The sequence below is a fragment of the Oppia nitens genome, unplaced genomic scaffold, assembly GCF_028296485.1.
Source record: "Oppia nitens isolate AA-2021 unplaced genomic scaffold, nextdenovo-longstitch-racon4-pilon3 scaffold6_pilon_pilon_pilon, whole genome shotgun sequence".
Classification (NCBI taxonomy): Eukaryota; Metazoa; Arthropoda; class Arachnida; order Sarcoptiformes; family Oppiidae; genus Oppia; species Oppia nitens.
The window spans coordinates 5,183,047-5,208,669 of NW_026533250.1; the positions used below are offsets into that span (position 1 = coordinate 5,183,047).

General features: G+C 23.1%; 1 protein-coding gene across 1 annotated transcript in view; it reads left to right on the forward strand.

Moving 5' to 3' along the window:
- LOC128962236 (ephrin type-B receptor 1-B-like) overlaps nt 1-17,891 on the forward strand; it is a 139,472-nt gene extending 121,581 nt beyond the window's left edge. Inside the window, exons 2-8 of the mRNA XM_054308597.1 lie at nt 4,059-4,138; nt 4,251-4,431; nt 6,511-6,665; nt 8,874-10,901; nt 13,022-13,216; nt 14,864-15,012; nt 17,452-17,891. Coding sequence (XP_054164572.1) covers nt 4,059-4,138; nt 4,251-4,431; nt 6,511-6,665; nt 8,874-10,901; nt 13,022-13,216; nt 14,864-15,012; nt 17,452-17,734 — 3,071 coding nt within the window. The 3' untranslated portion in view covers nt 17,735-17,891. The remainder of the gene's footprint in view (nt 1-4,058; nt 4,139-4,250; nt 4,432-6,510; nt 6,666-8,873; nt 10,902-13,021; nt 13,217-14,863; nt 15,013-17,451) is intronic.
- Nucleotides 17,892-25,623: the final 7,732 nt, after the last annotated feature.

Genomic DNA, 25,623 nt, shown 5'->3' on the forward strand with positions numbered 1-25,623 from the left:
TATTGCAAATCGGATTTAAATTGCATTTTTGTTTTATTTTTTTTAAATAGAAAGCAATTGAAAATATGTCTCAATCTTTTTTGTTTTTTTTGTTTGTCTAAAACAATAAATTTTGTTTCAATTTTATTTAAAATAATATTCAATAATAAGTATAGATTTTATTTGACTGTCATTTTTATTAAGCCATTGCTAACAACTCAACGGGAAATGTATTAAAAAATAATTATTATATTTTAAGTTTCTCTTTAAAAGATGACATTTGAATTAATTATCAATTTTTTGTTGTTTTTTTTGTTATAAATTAAATGTAAGATTTTTTATGAGTGATTTTTGTTGTTTTTTAAAGTTTAGTAGGTTTTTGGCATAAAATTATATTTATTTATTTTTTGTTACAAACGTTTTACATATTGATTGACAAATAATTTAAATTTTTATATTTATCTATAGATTTTTTTTTGTTTAAATAAAAATTTAAATATATAGTGTATATATATATTTTATTTATATATTCAATAATTGCAAGTCTATGTAAATATATATATATAATTTTTGTAGACTTAATTGAATTTTCAACACACACACACACACACACACACACACTTAGACATAGATTATAACCAACATTTATACATACAATTATTATATATATACTGTATATATAATATGTTCAAATATTTTGCATTAAGTGAGAGTAATAAATAAAACTAACAGTAATTTTACATATAAACTTATTATAAACTACTTTATATATATATAGATATATATATAAATACTACTAAAATATAAGATTCATTAAAGTATAGTATTATTTCTACTGTATGTTTGAAAACTTAAATTATGTTTACAATGAAATGCATTAACATTTTTTTTAGTTGTTTTGTTAATAAAGTATTTTATAGTTTATAAAATGTCAAACATTTACTTATACAGTATATATAAAAATTTCCATATATTATATTAGTCGTCGCCAATAGTGTACACATATATATAAATTTTGATATATGTATATATAATATATTGCAATTTATATAAATTTTTAAGATAACTTATATATTGTAAAACTAATAGTCAATACAAGTTAGAGAGAGAGAGATAAGTCCAAAATATTATATGTATTTATATATCAATTTATTTATTTATTTATTTTTTTGTGGAGTCTTTAGAGGCTATTTTGAATCCAATATTTTATTTAGTCTAAAGTCACAAAAAAAAATTAAGTTTTCATAAAAGCTTTTATTTTCTCTTACAAAATGTATGTATAATTTAATGTGTTGTTGTTTTTTTAAAATAAAAAAAATCTTATTGCAAAACACTTGCAAAACCAATACATACATACAATATATACATACTATATATATATATATATCAATACATAACAAACAACTTAAATATATTACAGACAAATAGTCATATCTTGTAGTAGTAGTAGTGAAACAAATACAAGACATTAGTAGTTAAGTGGATATATATATATAATTTATAAATAAAGCAAAACATTATAATATATATATACATATAAGACATCAGTTGCAGACATCAAATAGATAAGCGCTAAACGCAATGTGTTTTGTAAACTAAAAGCTAAAATACATAGACTTTTATATTTTGTGGATAACATTGAAAGATACTGTAGTTTAGCCGCAAAATTATATCAACAAAAAAATTATTTTAAATAACTCTTATTTTTTTTAAAAATATATATATAATTTATTTTATGTTTTATATTAAAATGTAAGATATTTATGTTTAAAAATTTTTATTTTATACCTTATTTTTATTTTTATTTTCTCTATTGTTGGTATATATATATACTATTAAAGTTATGGCCAAATATTTTTAATGCTTAAACATTTATATTATACGTAAAAATTTTTATGTTAAATATGGACAAAACGGTAATAACAATCACTTTTATTACTCGGAGTCTATTATATTTTATAAATAGTTATAATACTGTATATATATATATTAAAATATATATTACATAATAGTAGACACAATCAGTGCCGCAGTCTATAACACACACACACACAAAATACTGTATATATATTTGTTTGATGGCAAACATAACATATAAAATTACACATCAAAAACACAGATACCCTTTAATGGTATGGTTTGTGTAATATCTACCAGTCCTGCAATTTTTAAAGTCATACTACTAATAATACTCATAATCATAATAATAATAATAATGTTATGGATAGCCCTATGGCTACTTAAAAAGCATATATTACTAACAAAATAATAAGTAATATATAACACACAGAAAACACACATATTTTTATATTTTAAATTTTATTAAAAGCTATTTAGAAATTTCTATTGAATTAAGGTTATTAAATATATGAAATATATCTAATAGTTATTTAAATTTAGTTAACATTTACAAAAAAATATGTGTTATACGGTCTCCAGTGTTATATTCATAATAATAATAATAATACATAAATAATAAATTGCAAATTGTATTGAAACATAAAGTATAAATAATACTATATATTTATACAGTAAAATAAATATAATATCTAATCATAAAACTAATTTGAAAATATTAAGTATGAAATATTTGATGTTTTTTAAAAAAAAAATTATTATTTACAGCATTTAATTATTTTAATAATAATAACAATATATAATATATATATAAAAATAATTTACTATTATTGTTATTTATATTTATAATAAATAAAAAAATAATAAAAGTAATTATTTTTATGCACAAAAATTATTTATCAAAATATTATTTATTTTTTGTTGAGTATTATATATAGTGTTTTCGGGTCTCATATTTCACGGCTTTTCATCCATCAATTGACTGATGTATCCGTTATATTGTTATTATTATTATTATAATATGTTTGTTGTTGTTGTTGTTGTTGTTGTCAATATTGTTGTTGTTGTTTAAGTTTAACTGAAAAATTATTTGACATATTTTACAATATAGTTTGTTAAGGGGAAATATAATACCCTTTATTTAATACCAGTAAATAACAGTAAATGATATGTTAATATCATTTTGTCTATAATACATAATAATAAGTCATATATATATAATATTTGACAACTAAAAAAAAATTTTGGTATAATTTATGTCATCGCATATACCGTTAGTTTTGTATTGTATATATTTTTTAAAATAAAAAAATAATTATAAACATTATTTATCCCTCTATTGATAATATATTAGTAGTATATAATCTATAATCTATATTCATTCAACAAAAAAAATTGTTTTTTAGTTTTCAAACATAAAATAATGTCTAAAGTTATTATACAAAAAAAAAACAACAATTTTATGACTTTTTTTTTGTTGGTGTTTGAAATTATGTTTTTATGTTTATTGCAATATTTATATATACAAAGATTTATTTTATTTTTTTTAATATTAAATTTTTATGCAATAAATATTGATTTATATATAAAAGAAAAGTAATTTGTATGTTGTTTTACATCTAAAATCCTGTATTTATTTTATTATTATGTTTTTTATGAAAATACTTTATATATATACAGTAGTTATAAATGTTTTATTTATTTATTGATATTTTCATTTGTTTTTGTGTCAAACTATTGTGAAACAAACAAACAAATAAAAAAAACAGTTTTAAATGTATTGAATTCAAATGATTTCCAATAAATTTTTATATAAAAAAACAACAAAAATATTTATTTGTCAATAAAAATTGTTTTTGTTTTGGTTTATTTTTTGTCTAAAAAATCAAAAAAATTGGAAATATCGATATTAAAGTTATTTTTAAATAATATAAAAAAATAATAATTTCATAGAAATTTTATGTGACAATTAAAATATAGATATATATAGTATATAAAATAATTTATAAATAAAATGTCACTAAAAAATATATAAATATTTATATATGATATATATATATATATATATAAATAATTCAAAAATAATTTAAGAATTAAATTGTAAAATACGAGATAACAACCAAAAAAAAAACATAATTAAATAAAAATAACTTTTTTAAAAAAAAAACATTTTTTCTAACGACACTAATAATTAATTTTTATTTATTTATTTATTTCAATAGTTGTTTTACTGGACACAACACAGGAAAGTTCGTTAGACTGGACACGCTATCCCTATGGACCACAATCTAGGACACCCGGGGTCAGTATATTATCCACTAGAATAAAAAAATATCTACCTGTCCTCTAACAAAATTTATTACTAATTGATAATTTTTTTTAACATGGTTGTTTTTTGTTGTTATTGTTTATAGTGGGTAGAGGAAAGTTTCACAAACTTTGAACAGGGCATCAACTGGCGATCCTATGTTACCTGTGATGTTGCCTACAATAATGTTAACAATTGGTTGTGGACACCGTTTATTGAGCGCAAGGATGCAAATAGGATGTACATCGAGATTAAGTTTTCAATGAGAGACTGTAACCTATTTCCCGGTATGTATTTTTTGTTGTTGTTAATTAATAATTTATCATCACTGCATTTAAATAGCTTGAATTTTGTATATATATATATATATATATATATATATGTTTTTAAATATTATAATTTTTATGTTGAGTTATCTGTTTTTTTTTGTAATGTATGCAAATACCCCCGGAAAATATATATATATTATAATTTATTATTAATTATGAATATATATTGATGTATCAATAGTTTTGTTTTAGTTATTTGTTTTTTGTTGTTGTTTTAAGTGATGATGAATTGAATGAATCTATGAATAATTGATAAGATATTTTATATAATAAATATTACATTATTTATATATATATATTTTATTTAACAGTTTAGATATATTGAATATATATATATAATATTGAGGATAGAAAATAATAACAAAAAATATAGTTTTCATTTCTGTATAAATAAAATAAATATTAATAATTTATTTTATTTTTTTTATAGCTTTATTGATATTTTATTATAAATATATATTTATTGATATTATATTATTAGAGAGTTATGTATTGCATTAAGTAGTCCAATGAGAGCCATAAACATATTATCAATATATTTGTTGTTTTTATTGTATTTTAATTTTTTTGTTAGATTTAACACATATATGTCTAAACTAATTGCTTTCAATGATTTTTTTAAATTCACTATTTATATGAATTATATTATAAGTATTTTTTTTGTTATTGCTGTTGAAATGCAATAAATTGCAGATTAAATTGAATTAAAAAAAATTTTTATTTAATAGTTAAGATATATATTATTTATTTTCAATTATTTAGTCCGAGAGTTATTTCAACATTAATAATAATAAAAAAAACACATATAAAATGTAAATTGCATATAATTTTATTAGTTTATTACTTTATTAAGTTTTTATTATTACAATTATTATTATATTTTTTTGAATAATTATTTTTTTTTGAAATAATTTAATTATATAATTTATATGATTATCAAATAATAATAACAACAACAAAAATCAGGGGATAGTTTAATAGTAAAAAACAATACAAACAAATATATATATAATTTTATTTTAATATTAATAAATTATATATATTTTTGAACTAAATTATAAATACATTAAGACTTATTATTTAGAGACCATAGGGTATGTCATCAGAAATTTTTTTTGTAACTTTTTTTTTAATTTACATTATATATATATAAACTTTATTTTTCAATTGTAATGCAATTTTTAAATTAAGATATATATAAAAAACAAAACAAAAATTTTTTAAAAAAAGTTAACTTATTTTATAATTTTTACACAACTCTATGTAAATGAAAAAAAATGCAAATATGTTTTTGATTATTACTTATATACAGTATATATATTTATTTATATAATTTAATGTATAGCGGGAAAGGGCTAAAAAATAATATATAGTAAGACAATCATATACTTTAAATCATAGAAATAATTTTTTTTTTCATTGAGAAAAATGCAAATTATTTTTTAGTTAAGATAATAATTATAATAATTATTATATTATGTTTTCTTGTTGTTGTTGCAGACATTTATTTTTGTTTTTAATTATATATATTTGTGTGTATATACCGTATATTTAAAATATTATTTAGTATACATTATGTTATTATTATTAGTATTATTTTCAAGTATTAGCCGTACAAATGTGTGATCTCTTACAATATAATTATATAATCATTTAAGAGTCTAACACACAAAAAATAATACTACTATACTGTAGACTAAAAAAAATAATGTTATAATAATAATTTCAATACTTAAATAATAATAATAATAACAATATATAATACTCACACGTCTACGGGATTAATGTACTTATAATATGGGTATATAATAATCAACATTTAGTTAGAGAGAGAGAGAGAGAGAGAGAGAGAGAGAGAGAGAGAGAGAGAGAGAGAAACCTAAAACAAAACAAAAATGATTTTCTTTAATCACATAATTACCAGAATATTCTTAGTATATTTAAAATACTATTATTATTAAATAATTATATATATTTTTAAATAAAATAAAAACAAATTGTTATATTAAATTGTTGTCTGGTTTGTCATAATTTTAGGTATGGCCCTGTCGTGTAAAGAGACATTTTCGTTGCTATACTATGAATATGACGGTAAGGGCGATGGCCGGGACGGTCCTCCATGGGATCCCGACTCCTATAAACTGATTGACCGCATAGCTGCCGATGAGGGCCGGTTTACGTCCAATAATGAGGTTTGTATTGTATATTAAATTTTCATTTTTAAAAAAAATTTAATTACATTTTTCATGCAATATTAATATTTTTTAAAATATAATTTTAATGTTTAATTAAGACATTAAATTTATTTATATTTTATTTAATATCCCAATTAATTATTATTATTATTATTATTATATATATATATATATATATATACAGACACTATATTTTTGCTAAATGATAATTATTATTATTTTAATTTATTTACCCGAAAGATAAAAATTTTTTGAAAAGATTCCTTGAATAGAAAAATTATTTATTTATTTACTTATATTTTTTTATAATTATATAAATTTTATTGAGTAATTAAATGTTTATACAATAATATTATATAAATATACTGAGTATTTGATGATAAAATTACTAATTTATTTAATGTTATGCTATATAAAAAAATACATGTATTACTTAATTAATGTCAAGTGTATTGAATATTATTATTATTATTATTTAATATTATCACTGTTACTGTAGTTTTAAGTTATTTGAATTTGAAATTAGTGTCATATTTTTTTTGATGAGATATTTTTTAAAGATAAACTTTTTTATTATCCGTTAAATTACAATATTTACTCTAAAATATACTCAAAATTAACGGTTTTTAAATAACTACTTATATATATATAAAACAAAATGACATATCTATTGGGAAATTACTTTTAATATATTTAAAAAAACATGATATAAAGTGTTTTTTCAAAGTCAATGAACAACAAAATAATACAATTAGGGATTTTTTGTTGTAGTTGTCACACAAAAACACTAATAACAACAACAACAAAAATAAAGGGTGTTTTGTAGGACAGGGAGGACACACACACACACAGACATAATGACAATCTACTTGACATTAATGATAGTTAACGGTCTGATTAGCTATTGATTGGGTGAGACTACTTGAGTGACTGACTGACTACCAGTGCACTCATCTAACAGTGATGTTACCAAATGTTTTAAGGGCCCATATTTTTTTTTTTTTTTTTTTGATAGACATATATTATATATACCAGTAGTATATTATACTATCACATACCCTACCATTAATTGGCCTAATTGTGTGTCAAACAAACTATAAATAATATAAATACACATACTATTGATGAGTGAGTGAGAGAGAGAGCTCCGGGAGATAGGGGTAAACAGAGACATAGACTAGAATAGACACCATGAATAACATGATTATACAATTAGGGTTTGCTTTCTGGTTATATATGTAGATATTAGTGGGCTAGTTATGTATGCACCGGGAGTTTGCCCTTTTAGACATACATAAAAGGGTTTTTATATATTTTTGATAATGTAGTTTATATAAGGGTTGTCAATGAGTTAATTATTATACAGTAAAGGGGAGGAAAGTCATACACTTATAGTACACACACACACACACACATACACACAAAGTGCATACTAAAACTATGATTCAAAATGACAATACAATTGATAATATTATACACTTATAATACACTAACAACAAACAAAAAACAACAGGCGCTTTGATTATTAGATTTGCACTCAATTAGATCCCGGAGCCAGTCATGTATGTGTGTGTGTATTAGAGAGAGAGAGAGAGAGAGAGAGAGAGAGAGAGAGAGAGAGAGAGAGAGAGAGAGAGAGAGAGAGAGAGAGAGAGAGGATAGAAAGGGTGACTGGACTTGAATTGACAATGAATTTCAATGTAGTAATAGACAAACACATAGAGAAAAACAATAATAATAATACAGTAATTAAAATATCAATAGTCAGACCTCTCTCTATCTATCTCTCTATTTATATCTATTAACCCATTAAACTGTAGGCTCAATAACCAATTAATTGATATATTAATAATAATAATAACTATTAAAATACTATATATTATCATTTTTGAAAATCATGGGAATGAGAGCTAATTTATATATATATAATATATGATACTATAAATAATAATTATTAGGACAGTTAGCTTATAGGCTTGATTTTTCAAACAAATTATTTTTATTTTTCAATTACTATACAATAATAATAATAATTATAATCTCTCAATAATTAAATTGATTTAATTATACATATCACTGTATATTATTATTACCTATTATTATACTATTATTAGTATAGATATCTATAATATATGATATAATAATTGCTAATAAATTGTTTGTTTGTTTTATTTTATTAACCCCTTTCCCTGCCGGCACCTGTAGGTTATAATCAATACCGAAATCCGAAGCATACCGGTAACCAAAAAGGGCGTCTATTTTGCTTTCCGCGATCAGGGAGCCTGTCTGTCCATAATAGCCATCAAAATCTACTATGTTGTCTGTCCCAATATTACGACCAACTTTGCCAGCTATCCGGAAACACCAACTGGCCGTGAATTGACTTCAATCCAAACTACCGAAGGCCAGTGTGTATCAAATGCTCAACAAGTAGACAAACCGCGACTACTATGCAAAGGTGACGGCAATTGGACACTACCGTCCGGCGGTTGCAAATGTATGGCCGGCTACGAACCGATTGGCAACACTTGTCAGGTGTGTCCGCCGGCAACATTCAAACCGGTTACCGGCGACGAGTTGTGTAGGCCGTGTCCCCGACACTCGACCGCACCGTACAGAGGATCTACTGAATGTCGATGCGATGCCGGCTACTATCGGGCCCAAAAAGATCCCAAATGGATACCCTGTACACAACCTCCCAGTGCACCAATGAATCTGACAGTCAACTTTGTCGACCAGTCAACAGTCATACTGTGGTGGGCACCGCCTAAATATTTGGGCGGCCGTAACGATACTGTCTACCGGATTACATGCGACGCTTGCGGACCGTCGGCTACCTATGTACCCGCGCAGGAAGGTTTCAACGATACCAAAGTGGTCATATCGGGCTTGAATCCCACCACTACCTACCGATTTATGGTCTACGCTGAAAACGGTGTTTCCGGCTACGATACGGCACAGTTTGTCGACATTACAGTAACCACCGAAACATCCGGTTATATATCGTTGATAACAATGTCCGAAGACGGTTCCGGTCAAAAATATAACGCTATGCCGCCATCATCGACGGCCAATACACTAGTGACCAACGTCCGGATAGTATCGGTAAAAAGTAGCGAAATTGTGTTGGCCTGGGATCGACCCGTCGACGACCAATCATTCAACGACATAATCATCTATCAGGTGAAGTACTATCAGAAAGGACAGGAAAATCGCAATTCATCGACAATTATAGTCAATAAGGAACGACACGAAACTGTTGTCAAGAATCTCCAACAACGAACCGAATACTTGTTTCAGGTTAGGGCCAAATCAATGTCCGGTTGGGGCGAATATAGTAAACCGTTGGCCAAAATGACTGGCCAACTGATTGGCAGCAATTCGTATGTATCGGGCGATGACGACTCTGTTCAGGTTCGCATCATAATAGCCGGCGTTACCGTTGCTATTGTCGTCTTAGTGGTCATAGTCGTCATGATTGTATTGTATATGAGAAGCAGCGACGACTGTAACAAAAAACAACCGTCCGATTGCGATACACTAGAATACAGGACAGCCAGCGAAGTAGTTCCCGGTACTATTGTCGACGTACTGGTACCGACTGGCCGTTTTAGTTCACCATGTTCGGTACGGACACCCCTGTTTACACATTGTTCATCATCCAGTCGTTCCTATGTCGACCCGCACACCTACGAAGATCCTAATCAAGCGGTCCGGGAGTTTACCAAAGAAATCGATGCCTCAAACATAACTATCGAAGCGATTATAGGTGGCGGCGAATTTGGTGACGTATGTCGGGGTAAACTTCGGATGCCTGGCCGTCCCGAAATGACCGTAGCCATCAAAACATTGAAACCTACATCAGCTGAGAAACCACGACTGGATTTCCTAACCGAAGCCTCAATAATGGGACAGTTTGATCATCCGAATGTGATATACTTGCAGGGAGTGGTCACCAAATCCAATCCGATTATGATAATTACCGAATACATGGAACACGGATCGCTGGATACCTTCCTCCGGGCCAACGACGGCAAGTTTCAATGTGTCCAACTGGTAGGTATGCTCCGGGGTATAGCCTCGGGTATGCAATATCTGGCCGAAATGAACTACGTTCATCGTGATCTGGCCGCCCGTAACGTACTGGTCAATTCGACACTGGTATGCAAGATTGCCGATTTTGGACTGTCCCGCGAGATCGAAAGTGCCACTGAGGGCGCCTATACTACTCGGGTAAGTCCGTGTGTTTGTTATCTATGATATTATATGTATGTCTGCGGTAGTAGTGTCTAAAGTAATGACAGCTAAAGATAACAAGCTGTCTCTCTAACAGCAGCAGCAACAGCACCGGTATGTTATATACCCTGAATGATAGACACTAATGGGACAGTTGACTAACAAATTTTTTTTAATGAGTTGGTCTCTCACTATCTCATTATTAGCTGTTATTAGTGTTTGATAAGCTTTAAAGTTAATGTCAATTATTTTTATTTATTTATTTTTTTGTTTGTATGAATTTATTTATAATTTTATTTTTTTTATTTAATTTTTTGGTTTCGGTGTATGTCATGGTGTTTGACATTCATTAATACAATTTGTTTCGCAATTATTATTTATTTAGTTTATTTTTATTCTAGTATTTTCCTAACGGGACAGTAATTATGATGATTATGACTGTCAGTCAAATATATCTAACTTTCCTTTTGAAAAATTATTTTCTTATTTATTTTCAACAAAAAAAAACTTTATCACATTTTTTTGTTGCCTTAAATTTGTTTGCTCTCTCTCTCTCTCTCTCTCTCTCTCTCTCTCTCTCTCTCTCTCTCTCTCTCTAAAACCTGATAATTATCTTTTGAAATACAGTATATATATATATATATGTTTGACTGACTAACTCATGAGTGCCTTTCAATCATTATCATCTCATCCAAGTGCTCTGTGTTCAGACCCGACAGTCCTTTTTTTCAACATCAAAATAGAAATGTTTTAACCTCCAGTTCCCCCCCATTTTTTTAGCTGATATTAATAGCTGATTATTATATAGTTGATTATGATTGTCTGGTAATTTAATCTTTAATATATATATATTTTTGCTTTAAAATGGGTTATGTTATCGAAAAATAATTTTTGTTTTATATAGTATTAATCTAATTATAATTAAAGATAAAATACCGAAAATTTTATAGTACAGTGAATATAAAATGATGTATTTATCTTATAATTTATTAGCTATTATTTTAGTTATTGTTTTTTTAAAATAAAAGTGAAAGGGTTTGCACACATACCTAACCTAACACACACACACACACACACACACACACACACACACACACACACACACACACACACACACACACACACACACATAAACTTTAGAGCACAGGTATCTCAACAACAAAATTATAACAAATATTTTTTTGTTGAGAGGAGGCGTTGACCACAAATTAGTGCCCATTAAAAGCTATTTAATTTAAGTTTATATAGTTTTTAGGGTTTTTTAAGATTTGATTCATTCATTATGTTTATGAGTGTGTGTGTGTGTGTGTGAGAGAGAGAGAGAGAGAGAGAAAGAAAGAGAGAGAGAGAGAGAGATACTATCGCTTATGGATATATCATATGTGTATACCTTTACTTTATCATACATTTAAAAAATTATATATATAAAAAACAGTCAGTTTAGAAACTAATTATTAATGAGGGTTTAAGTTTCACATAAATTAAATGATTAAACTTAAAATATATTATATTATATTATAATGAATGCTAAAGAATTTTTTGGTTAACTTATTATATATATATATATATAAAAAATACTTTAGATTTTAATCAGTGCACTGGCATCTCATACTGTATAACCCTCTCTAAATACCCATAGCCTACCTGAGCTCTGCTATGCACTTGAATTGCTATAATATCTAATACATAATATGCTATACATACTGTATATATATATATATAATGTAACCCCTTAAATATCATACATACATAATATTTTTTTTTGTATGTGTGTAGATATGTTATTATATAATTTAATGGTCTATATTAAGGAAATGGCTATATTAAAAATAAATAAATAAATAAATAATACATTAAATTATTATAACACATAAAATGAAACTAATTGAATGTCATATAGCTATCTCTAAGCTTATTAGCTGTCATAATATACTTTTTTTTAAAAAAAACACATTTTTGAATTACTAATTAAGTATTTTAAGTTCCCATAAAATAAATAAAGTAATTAATTCATTTAATTAATTAAACTAATTTTTATATATCATATATATATATATATATATATTGAAATATGTTATATAATGTTTGTTTGTTTTTTAATTGGACGACACAAATAGGGCGGCAAAATACCGGTGCGATGGACAGCACCCGAAGCCATAGCCTTCCGTAAGTTTACATCAGCTTCCGATGTCTGGAGTTTCGGTATTGTTTGCTGGGAAGTACTGTCCTATGGCGAGAGGCCCTACTGGAACTGGTCAAACCAGGATGTCATCAAGGGTATTGAAAAAGGATACCGATTGCCACCACCAATGGTACGTATATCTATATATATGGGGGATCTCCCGGTGCCTATATTTTATATATATATACATATATATACTATTTAGTGGCAAATGAAAACAATACAATAATATATATGAAATATATATTCAAATACTTTTATAATTTATTATATACTGTATTATATATTTTTTTTCAACAACAAAAAGCTAATTATTGTTTGAAAAATAATTAGCTTTTTGTTATTGTTGTTGTTGTTGTATATGTTATATACAGTGTATAATATTTTTTTAATAATATAATAATAATAAGCATATAAATCAATTGTTTTGTGTGCTATATATGATAGTTTAATTTAATTTTTATTTTTTTTAAATTAAATACAATTAAGGTTTCAATTTATGGTGAAGACATGAAATGTAAATTAGATTTTAGTTTTTTGGTTTAATTATTATTATGATTATTAGTATATTTTGTATAGTATTTATACATTATATATATATATATATATATATATATATATATATATATATATATATATATATATATATATATATATATATAGTGTATGCAAAACAAACAAATCGTTTAGGAGTTTTGAAAGTTAAACAACTTTTTTTATTTATTTATTTATTATATATATATATTTGACTACATAATAGTCCCGACTATTCATGACTATGTATAATATAATTATTATTTTAATATTATATAATATAATTGTAATTATTTCTATACACTATAGGGTATGGGGTTTTTGCAAATTGCAATTGCATTAATTAGAGTCAAATTATTTTATTTTTTAGTATCTCATTATATATATATTAAAAAAAAAGATAGTTAATGAATACATTTTGAAATTATTTAAATAAATATATATATATTATTTGTAAATTTGTTAGTTAGCCCTTGAGCTTAGGGTATGAGTTAGCAATTAGTTTATATATATATATATATTTAAAAATTTATTTTATATATTATTTTATTTTTTGTTTGATTTTTAAAATTCTGTGAGTAATTTGACTGATAATTATCGGATACTCACACACACACACACATGAATTAGGAGGGGATGGTTAGGCCAGGGCTATTGTGTCGGCAAAAATTTTTAGCTTGAGATTGAAATTAATGACTGCATAATGATTTGTTGATGACCAGGGATGTGGTGATTTGGGGGAGAGTGAGTGAGTGAGTGAGCACTGGTATCTTATTTTTGTTTTTTTTCTATTGTGTTGATTGAATGTGTGTATGTGTGGAGAGTCATAGTCATAGACACTACTGGCAGATGGTCTATACTATAAGTTTTTTTATATATACATACACTTACATATGATATATACGCTTATTATATACGGCATTAAATGGTATTAATTACTAAATAATAATATTTTTTTAAAAAAATCTATATATTCGTGATTTAACATAAAAAAATCTATGATATATTGTATTTTATTTTTTTTTTAAAAACCACTCTAAATATTATATATATATATATTACATAATTCACGATTGAATTATAATATACATGTAGTATTAGTAATAATAATAATAATAATAATACACTTATTAACGACCATATAATTAATGAGTGTATTGTTGTTGTTGTTGTTGTTGGTTATTGTTATTAAACTAATGATGTCTGGGTTTGTTTTGTTGTGGCACTGGTATGTCTAATATAGGACTGTCCTGAGATGCTGTACGATAAGCTGATAATGGAGTGCTGGCAAAAGGATCGCAATATGAGGCCCACGTTTTCACAAATTGTTAAAATATTAGATAAGCTAATCAAAAATCCAGAAAATTTGCACAAAATTTGCAAAACAACAAGGTTTGTGTGTTTTTTTTGTTGAATTATTATATTATTTTTTTAAATGTTAACCAAAAAAAATTCTTGGATTTTATGATAACAAACAAAAACAATATCTAATTAGTAAACGATAAATTATATAATATATTAAATTATGTATTATTATTAATACATTGATTATGTAGTATTTTTCTATACATTACTTGTACTGTATATCTACTGTATATAAGTGTGTGCAACAAACCTAGTAATTATGTAATTACTTAAACAATCTGTTAACTAAAAATATATATATATTTTTTAGTTGATGTGTTGACCAAATGTTTACCTATACATGTATATATATACAGCCAAGTTTTTTATTGTCGCCCCCACCTACTTGTCCGCCCTCACCTATCCTTCAATATATTATATAATGTTTATATATACTGTATATATATAGCTCATTGATAATATTATTAATAATATTTAGTTTTAATTTATTTGTTGTATGATTTAATTGCTTATATCTCTAAATACCAGTAAAAAATATTTACATATATCAATATATTGTATATATTAATTGTATGCAAACATGCAAAATGCTTATAAACATTATAATTATTTTAAAACAAATAATACATCCTTAATATACAGTATATATATATATATTTACACGTATTAATCAAAATGTTTTATATGTATAGTTATTATGTCCTAAAATTTTATGGCTTATAATCTAAATGGTGTATTTAAATGTATGATTAATTTATTTTATTTTTATTTATTTTATATTTTTTTGTTGTTGATAATTACAATTTTAGTGTTAGTAATACTGTATATATATATATTTAATATGGATATCATCTCCCATATTAACCCATTTACACATATTATATTAAAATACATACCCATCCCTGATCTTGAGTGAAGTATTTTTAAAAAAACTAATTTATAAATTAATATTTTATTTATGATTATTGTTATTTAGCTATCGTTTACTTACTATAATAAATTATTTTCTAAAAAAATAAATTTATATTTTAATTTTATGAATTCAGTGAATGAATTGAATTGAATGAATCAATTGAAACAAAATAAACAAAACTAAAAAAAATATATATTATTTAAGGGTTTAGTGTATTTGCAGTTAATTTACATTTAAATGATTTTTTCGCTTAAAGATTATTATTATTATTATTATTAGTTGTTTTTTGTTTGTTTGTTTGAAACGTAAACTTCTAGTAGTATTTCTCTATCATTTTGTTGAGTTTATAATCACTGGTTATGTATATATATATATATAATAAATATGTCTTATATTATGTATAATATATTTTTTAACAAAAAAAATTATTTGTGTAAATCATTTACTAGAGAATATATATATATATATATATATATTGAATATATATTTTATAAAGTATTATAAATTATTTTTTGTTATACCTCCCTGTTTCCCCCTCCCTTTCCCATAAACATCAATGGTGATCCCTTTTTACCTTTATTTGAAAGCTTATAATTATTGCTAAGATATGTTATGTATGTCTATGGGCTTTAAATCAATGAACAGGGAGTGTAGGTATGAGTCCGAGACAGTTGTTTTGATGATATGAAAGGATTCAAAAAATATATATATGTAAAAACAAATTGAATAGTTTTTTATTATTTATTATTATTTTATTTTTTTGTACTGTATTTCAAACAAACAAACAAAAAAACTAAAATTAAATACACCTTTAGTTTTTGATTGAATTTAGTTTTTTTTAGTATTATTATTATTAGTATTTTTTATTTGCTCAATGATCTACAAAACTTCAATGACATTGATATATATATATAATAGTTTACCAGTATATATATTAAATACATGTATAGTTATGTTTATTTAAAAATTTTTATGTTTTTTTCAAAAGTTTAATTCAAAACTTAGTTTTATGTGCACTTTGTTTAATAGGATGTCATCTAATAATAATAATAATATACAGTATATACCGGTATATATGCTGTACTTTAAATAAAATAAAATGATAGTATCTGTTATAATATTATTGAATATAATTAACTTTTTATGACTTTTTTGTGAATTTTTTATTTTTACTAATATTTAAGCTATTTATATATTAAATATATATTATTTGTTTAATGATTTACTGCATACTAAAAATAAATACTATTATATATACATTATATATAGACTTATTTATTATTAAATTATTTATGATTACACAGATTATAATTATTATTATTATACGATTACTATTTGCTATTATTATTGTTGTTAAATATTTATTGCACACACACACACACACACACACACACACACACACACACACACACACACACACACACGCATACACACACACATACATACATACACACATGCAATCTATGATTTATATTTGACAATTATTAACGATATTTTTTTAATTTTTATCTACCCTTCCCTTACTCGACACACACACACACACACACGTATAGGTTAACCGTTGACCCGTTTGGTGAGCTGAACACAATGTGCATACCCGATGTCATACAATTCAAATCGGTAGACGAATGGCTGGCCAGTCTCAAGATGACCCGCTATCGGCTAAACTTTGAACAATCAGGTGTTACCAATCTATCGGCAGTGGCCCGACTGACGGCCCAGGATTTGGCCATTATTGGTGTTACACTAGTTAGCCATCAGAAAAAGCTGATGAACGGCATTCAACAGTTAAGACTGCAGACCAGTATCGGTACGCCCGAGGGTTTCCTCGTATAAGTGCAGTGACAGTAGTATTACTAGTAGTAGTAGTGTAGTGACAATCATCGCCCCTATAGCTGGTCATTAACTGTGGGATTTTCACTGAACATTAGGACACTTAATACCATTAAAAAAAATATAAATTTTTATCGTTAACTGATATGGACAGTCATATTTTTTTTTGGTGGTATATGTGCAACAAAAACAGTGATTATAAAAAAGCCATTAATTGATAGAGAGATATATGTGTTTTTTTGTGTGACTCTCTATAAGTGACTACTAATAATAATTGTTATGTTATTTTTTAATTGAAATATTAAATATAATATTTATAATGAATTTTTTTAAAGAGTAATTGAAACTCGAAAAACAAAAAACAAAACATTTTTATTGTGACTATTTATTTGTGAAATAATTAATAATAATAATAATATATTTGAAAAAAATGATATCTTATTATATATATATATATATGTATAAATAAATTGACCGACAAATCAAGCAAACAATATATAAACTTATAATTAATCGCTTAATTAATAATTCAATTCAATTGGTATTTTTAAATAAAAAACTAAGTCATGGATGATATGTATGGAAAAAAACTGTTTGAAAATTAGATGAAAATTAATTAATTAACTGAAAAAATTAATTCAAAAAAAAAACAAACGGCAGATACCACACACAAAAAAAAATTGCAATTATAATTGATTTACACATAAAACGCTAGAAAATAATAATAATAATCAAAAAAAAATTGTATTAAAATTATTGAAAGAGATAAGAGAAACAAAAATAATATCCATAAATAGAAAGTTATTTATATATATATATAAAACAGTAATATATTATTTGAAGAAATAATAATAATAATAATTTTTTGAAAACTAATATACATATAAATTGGATTAAATATAAATTTACATATAACTTCAAAAATTATACATTAATAATAATAATAATAATAACATCAAAAAAAATATATTAATAACCTAACTATCATTTCAACTAAAATAATAATAATAATAATTTTATTAACTTTCAGAGTACTGCCTATATATATATATATATATATCTTAACTATTATTTATAATAATAATAATATAAATGATAAAAAAAATTAGATATACAATGAGATGGCATATAAAAACAATACAACACACCGTTTTTGAAAATATACTAATAATAATAATTTAATTAAATGCAAATCAAGAAACTTATACTATTAATAATATAAAACATTTATATATATATATATTATATATATATTAAATTAATTGGAAAATTGAATCAACACTTCATCTAAAAAAATAAAATTCAATTAATAATTGTAACAATTTTTTTTATCTATGCGTTATATATCTGATTAAATACAATCATGTGTATCATATATACCGTAAAATTAAAAATAAAATTAAAATAAAACTTTTTATTATCTGTGAAAACAATTGACAGAGTTATGTGGTTAATGTCTGTATATATATATACTAATAATAATAATAATAATAATAATAATAATAATAATAATAATAATAATAATAATTGTAATAAATGTGATTAATTTAAATTGAATAATAATTAAAGTTATAATAATTATAATAATATGAATAATTAAAACAAACAAAAAATTACAGTCCATTGAACTCAAGAAAAAAAACTAAAGATATGGAGATATCATTTGAAAACTATATAAAAAATAATTTTTTTCTAAAAACTTTAATTCATATTCATTCATATCATCAAAAAAATAAAATAACATTTTTCTATATATATATATTAATTATTTTATTAATTATGAAGAAATCAAATTAATAATAATTGTCTCCAAAAAATTGATTGCTTAACAAAATTAATTAATAACTATAATAATAATAATAATATCATCAGTCCGTTATCTACCTGTCCATTAAAAAAACATAAATAGCCATTTAACAAAAAAAAAATCAACCAGCACCGATTGTTTGGACCCATATAGACCAACATATCAATGCCAGTATGTCCTTAACCCTATGCCACACAGCACCGGGAGATTAGCATCGGAGTATGTGTGTGTGTGTGTGTGGTATATGTGCTCTATATATACCATATATATATATTTGAAGACCACCTGAGATAAAACCATTACAACTATAACAACAACTTATCGGAAATTTTTATTTTCAAATATGTTTTATGTTATTATTATTATCATTATAATAAGTATTATGCATATATATTTTAATGCATTTTTTAACTATATATATATATATATAATTTAATTTATTGGCAAACATATTGAATATATGAATACTAATTTATTAGTCAAACAAACAAAACAAAACAAAAATTATTTTTAATTTTTTTTTACATACACTTACTGTCTGTAAATGCTATAAAAAGTTATGCCATATTTTTTTCATGTGCTTATACTTATGTTTTATATTTATTACAATTACTATATGCAGACAATATATATATATATATAAAAACAAAAGCAAATAACAACAACAACAAAAAGTTTATATTTTTGCCTTATTTTAACCACAATTTATTATTGCATACATAACACACACACACACACACACACACACACACAATAGGGCTGAGCTGTATATTACCAGATATATACACATAGCATATGTATGCATACTTGCAGTATGTATTCAAAAGAGATGCTAATATAAGAGATAAATAAATTAAAATGAGTTTTTTCTGGTATGTATTTTATGGTCACAAATATGATGAGAGAGAGAGAGAGAGAGAGAGAGAGAGAGAGAAAACTACTTAAACTAAAGCTATTTAAATGTAAATTATTTTATTATTTCTTTACATTTCTTAAATAAATGATATATAAATGTTATGCTATTTATGTGCCAAAAGAGATGTGAAATTAAATTAAAACATATAAAAACTAAACAAATAGAGAGAGAGAAAAAATTCAAGAAAATAAAAAAAGCAAAAATATTATAGTATTATTAGTATTAATATTAAAATTTGCAAAATTTACACAAAAAAATTGTTTTTTTTTATTTTAACCGCAAACATACATAACCAATGAGACCAATAGAAAAAAAACATTTTTTTTAAAATATTTGTTTTGATAAAAAAATAATTTTATGTAAGGTATAGATAGATAGATATAGAGGTAACTAAAAAAAATAAATTATTAAAATTTTCAAAGTTGGTGGTCATTAACTAAATAAATAAACAAACAAACAAATAATAATTATATTTTTATTTTTACAAAAAAAACAATTGTTTATTAAAAAAATTATTATTTCCTTATGTATTATATCTACTATTTGAATGGTTTCACATAACATAGTAGTCTCTCTCTCTCTCTCTCTCCTCTCAAAATCAATAAACAATAGTGTATTTTTCAATAATAATAATATTATTATTATTACAGTATTTTCTTTTTTAAAGTTTCAATCTTTTTTATAAAGAGATGATTATTGTTTAGGTAGTAGTCATTCATTTTATTAGCCATTATTTAGTTATTAACTGAAAATATCAACAAAAAAAGTTTATTTTATTTTCTTTTTTTTGGTATCAATACTTCAAATTATAAAGAAAAAGCCATAAATTTTTGTCAAATAATTCTCTCTCTCTCTCTCTCTCTCTCTCTCTCTCTCTCTCTCTCTCTCTCTCTCTCTCTCTCTCTCTCTCTCTGTATGTCATTTTGTCGCAACAAAATAAATAGTTTCTTTTTTTAAAAATAAAATAAATACAATTTTTTATATTAAGTTATATATGAAACAACAAATAATATCAAACAAAAGTGAAGTAAATAATAGAGACTAAAGATATTTAGAAAGAAAGAGAGTTTTGATATTATATATAACTTATAGACAGCGAAAAAATACTATTTTTCAATAATAGATGAGAAAAATCTCTTTATATATATATATATTTCGTATCATTTCTTATACAAATCATAGCCACAGCTGTGCTCTCTCTCTCTCTCTCTCTCTCTCTCTCTCTCTCTCTCTCTCTCTCTCTTAAAGATCCAGACAAACAAAAAACTTATTGAATAAAAAAACAAAAACTAAAATACTTTACATTTGTATACTAATACTCAAAAGGGAACTACAGTTAAGTTATGCCACGACAGTAGTAGTAGTAGTAGTAGTCATCATTGATTTCTCATATATATATATATATAGTTTGTATGTGCCATTCAATTTCAAATATACATACCGTTTTCCTACTGTGCATATATAAAATGTATTGAAAATAACAGTCAGTAAAATACAATCATATAATATATCACAAGAATATTCTCTCTCTCTTATATATATAAGTGTTTCTTAAAGAATCTATACATACATACAATGCATACATAAGCTAAACAAACTACTGGTGACACAGACACACACATACATAGACTGAGCACAAGTAGGTTTATGAATCACACACACACATGAATATATACAGACAGACAACATGTCTCTAAAGGCATCAATAAAATATTGAAAATGTAAGCAAAACGGAAAATATATACACAAATAACAAAAAAAAAAGTTTAGGATTTTTGTTTTGTATTGTTTTGTTTGTTATATATATATATAAATGTTTGCCAACAAAAAATAATGGGTCACTTATTGTATGTGTTAGCATATTATTATTATCGATATTGATATTATATTGCATTTTTAGCATTATAATACTTAGTAATAGTAATAATAATAATACTTACAATTATTGACAACAAACAAACAAAAATAAATAAATAAAATGGTTTGATATGTGACAGAAAAATATGATATTTTATTCAATCATTCAAATGATTATGATATGCCATTCAAATTGAATAGTAAATTGAATTTTTCACTTATAAATGACTGTATAATATTAGGAAACAGTTTTGTTTGTTTGTATTTCAATGGATAAAAATGCTATTATTTTTTGATTATATAACTTTTTATACTTATTATTATTATTACTATATATATATATGTATATCTCTCATAAACTTTGAATAGTTATTCAGATTTTTTTTTGTTGTTGGTTTGCTTTTGAATATATTAATATATATATATATATATAAAAATAAATAATATTTATTGTTTTTTATTTCGGTCTCATCACTTGCCCATTGAATATATCATCAGTTTATTGATACAACAAATATCAATGCATATAAAACTGTATTTTGTATTAAAATTGAATTTTTTTTCTTTTACTTATTGTATTTGTATTTTCATATGTTTATCATATGATTTTGTTATCTTAATATTAATATTATTATTTGATTTATTTATATATATATATTTATATATTCAAGCAAACAAAGCAAAAATAAAATAAAAAGAGAGACAACAAAAATAATATTAGATTAATGTATTGAAAATATTGCTTATTTTGCTGATTATGTTTTTTTTGTGTATAATATAGAGTTAGAGATAAAGAAAAATTAATAATTTTTAATATATATTTACTGTATATATATATAACTAATATTTGATATGAAATATAAGCAAATAAAAGCAAAATAGTCAACATTTTTCAATACATTATTTTAATATTTTATTTAAAATGTTTACTTAATAATAATAATATTATGATTAATTAATTTTACTAATTGTTTTGAATTATTATAATTTAATTATTATTATTTTTGATTATTTAATTTAAATTAACCCAATTTTATTTCAATAAATATTATGAATTATATTTATGAATTTTAATTTATAATTTAGTGTTTTTTAATAATTTTATTTTTTAATTAAATATTTTGTAATTATTATTAATTTATTTAATTATGTAAAATAATGATAATATGAGAGATAGAATTAATAATAATAATAATAATAATAATTTATAATTAATAATAATAAATAAAATTGTAACTATAAAAAACCGTGGAAAATATTTTAACTATTTTTTATTATTGCTATTAAAAATAAAGTGATGTAATTAATTATAATTAATTAAAATAAATAATAATAATAATAATCATTGTAAATAATATAAAAATATAATGTATAACACATAAACATAAAACACAAAAAACACAAACAAGTTATATATATATAAAAAAAATATAATGTCATTATATAAGATAAAATTTAAAAAAACAACATTTTTTATATGATTTGCACATTAAGATAACAACAACAACAATAATAAAAACAAAATGTAATTATAAAATAATGATTTTGAAAAATTTTGTTTTTTAAAAAATATATATATATATAACAAGTATTTGATTTATACTTGTAGTTATAAATAATTAATTAATAAAAAATTAATTTACTGTTAAAGCATTTTTTATAAATATAAATATATATATAAATATTGTCATTTAAATCATTAAAAAATTATAAATAAAGTCATTCTCATTGAGATTTTTATAAAAAAATAATTTTTTTGTCATTTATTTATTTAAATTTAAATAATTATTTAATAAAAATATTAGTCATATATATATGGGTTTAAAAAAAATAATACTAAAGTAAGCAAAAAGTTTATATATAAACCAAAAAAAATTGAATTATTATTTTATAATTTATTAATATTATTAGTGACTAATACTATATACAGTATATATATATAATCAATTAAATTAATTGAAGTAAAATTTTTCAAGTTTACGTTAATATTTTTTTTAATAAACAAAAATCGATAGCCAATTAAATTAATGACATTTTTTTTGTTTTACAGTCAATCAACGTGTGTGTGTGTGTGTGTGTTACTGGGGGCGGGTAGTGGGGGTAAACTGGAGGGGTTTTATATACTAAACAATTTAATATATTATAGGTATATATATATAAATTATTTCAATACAAAGTGTTTAAAAAAGTTTAACGTAAATATATATATAAATGTTATTTTAATAATAATAAATTTAGTAAAAATAATAATAACAAATAATAAAATCAATTAAAAAACAACTTGAATGCCTGATATAGTCTATAATTATAATGTTGACCTTTAAAATTTAGATTATATATATTTAGTTTTTAATTATATATTAATAATGATAATATTTTATTTTGTTAATTATATAATATTAAACAAATAAGTGTGTGTGTGTTTATGATTAATATATGCGCTAAATAAATAAATAAATAAAATTAAAAAATATGTATTTAAGGGGTAATATTTTATTTGTTTGTTTATTTTGTAAATGATATTAATTATAAGTTGTTTGAAATATATATTTATTTTATGTTAATATATATATATATAGTATTATATTTGACTTACATTTGACAACAGTTTAATCGGGTTTCAATCAAATCAAATAGTTTTTAAATACTAATATAACTAATAAGTATTAAGTAATATATATTTTGTTTGATACAGTAAATTAAGTAAATTATAAATATTATTTATTATTGTTGTACTTAAAATTGTTTATTGATTTTTGTCGACAAGTTATTTTCAATACCAACCTATCTATTCATCCATACAATACCACATACAAGTGCCTGAAAAATAAAATCAATTTTGCGCTAATCAATCAAAAAAAATTGTTTTATAATATATACAATAAATAAATATATATATGATATTACTGTATAAAAGTTTATGTATGCTATTTATATAGTCATATATTTATGTAAGTTATATTATTGTATAAATATGTTATATATATATATATATATATATATATATATATAATAAAAAATATATGCATAGATAGCGGACTCTCATCAATAATAATGATGATTACTAAATGATAGATATGATATAATACTTAGTATATATATTATATATAAATAAATATATAGCGATTATTATTATTATTATTTGCATATTATAATCGACTATTGAATACTCAATTTGTTGAATATATTAAAGATTATATTGTAATATAATGTACAATATATACGGTATTTACTTCAATCATAAATATTGTAAATAATATACAAATTTTATGGGAAATATTTAAATTATTATAAACTTTTTTTTTGTTTTGT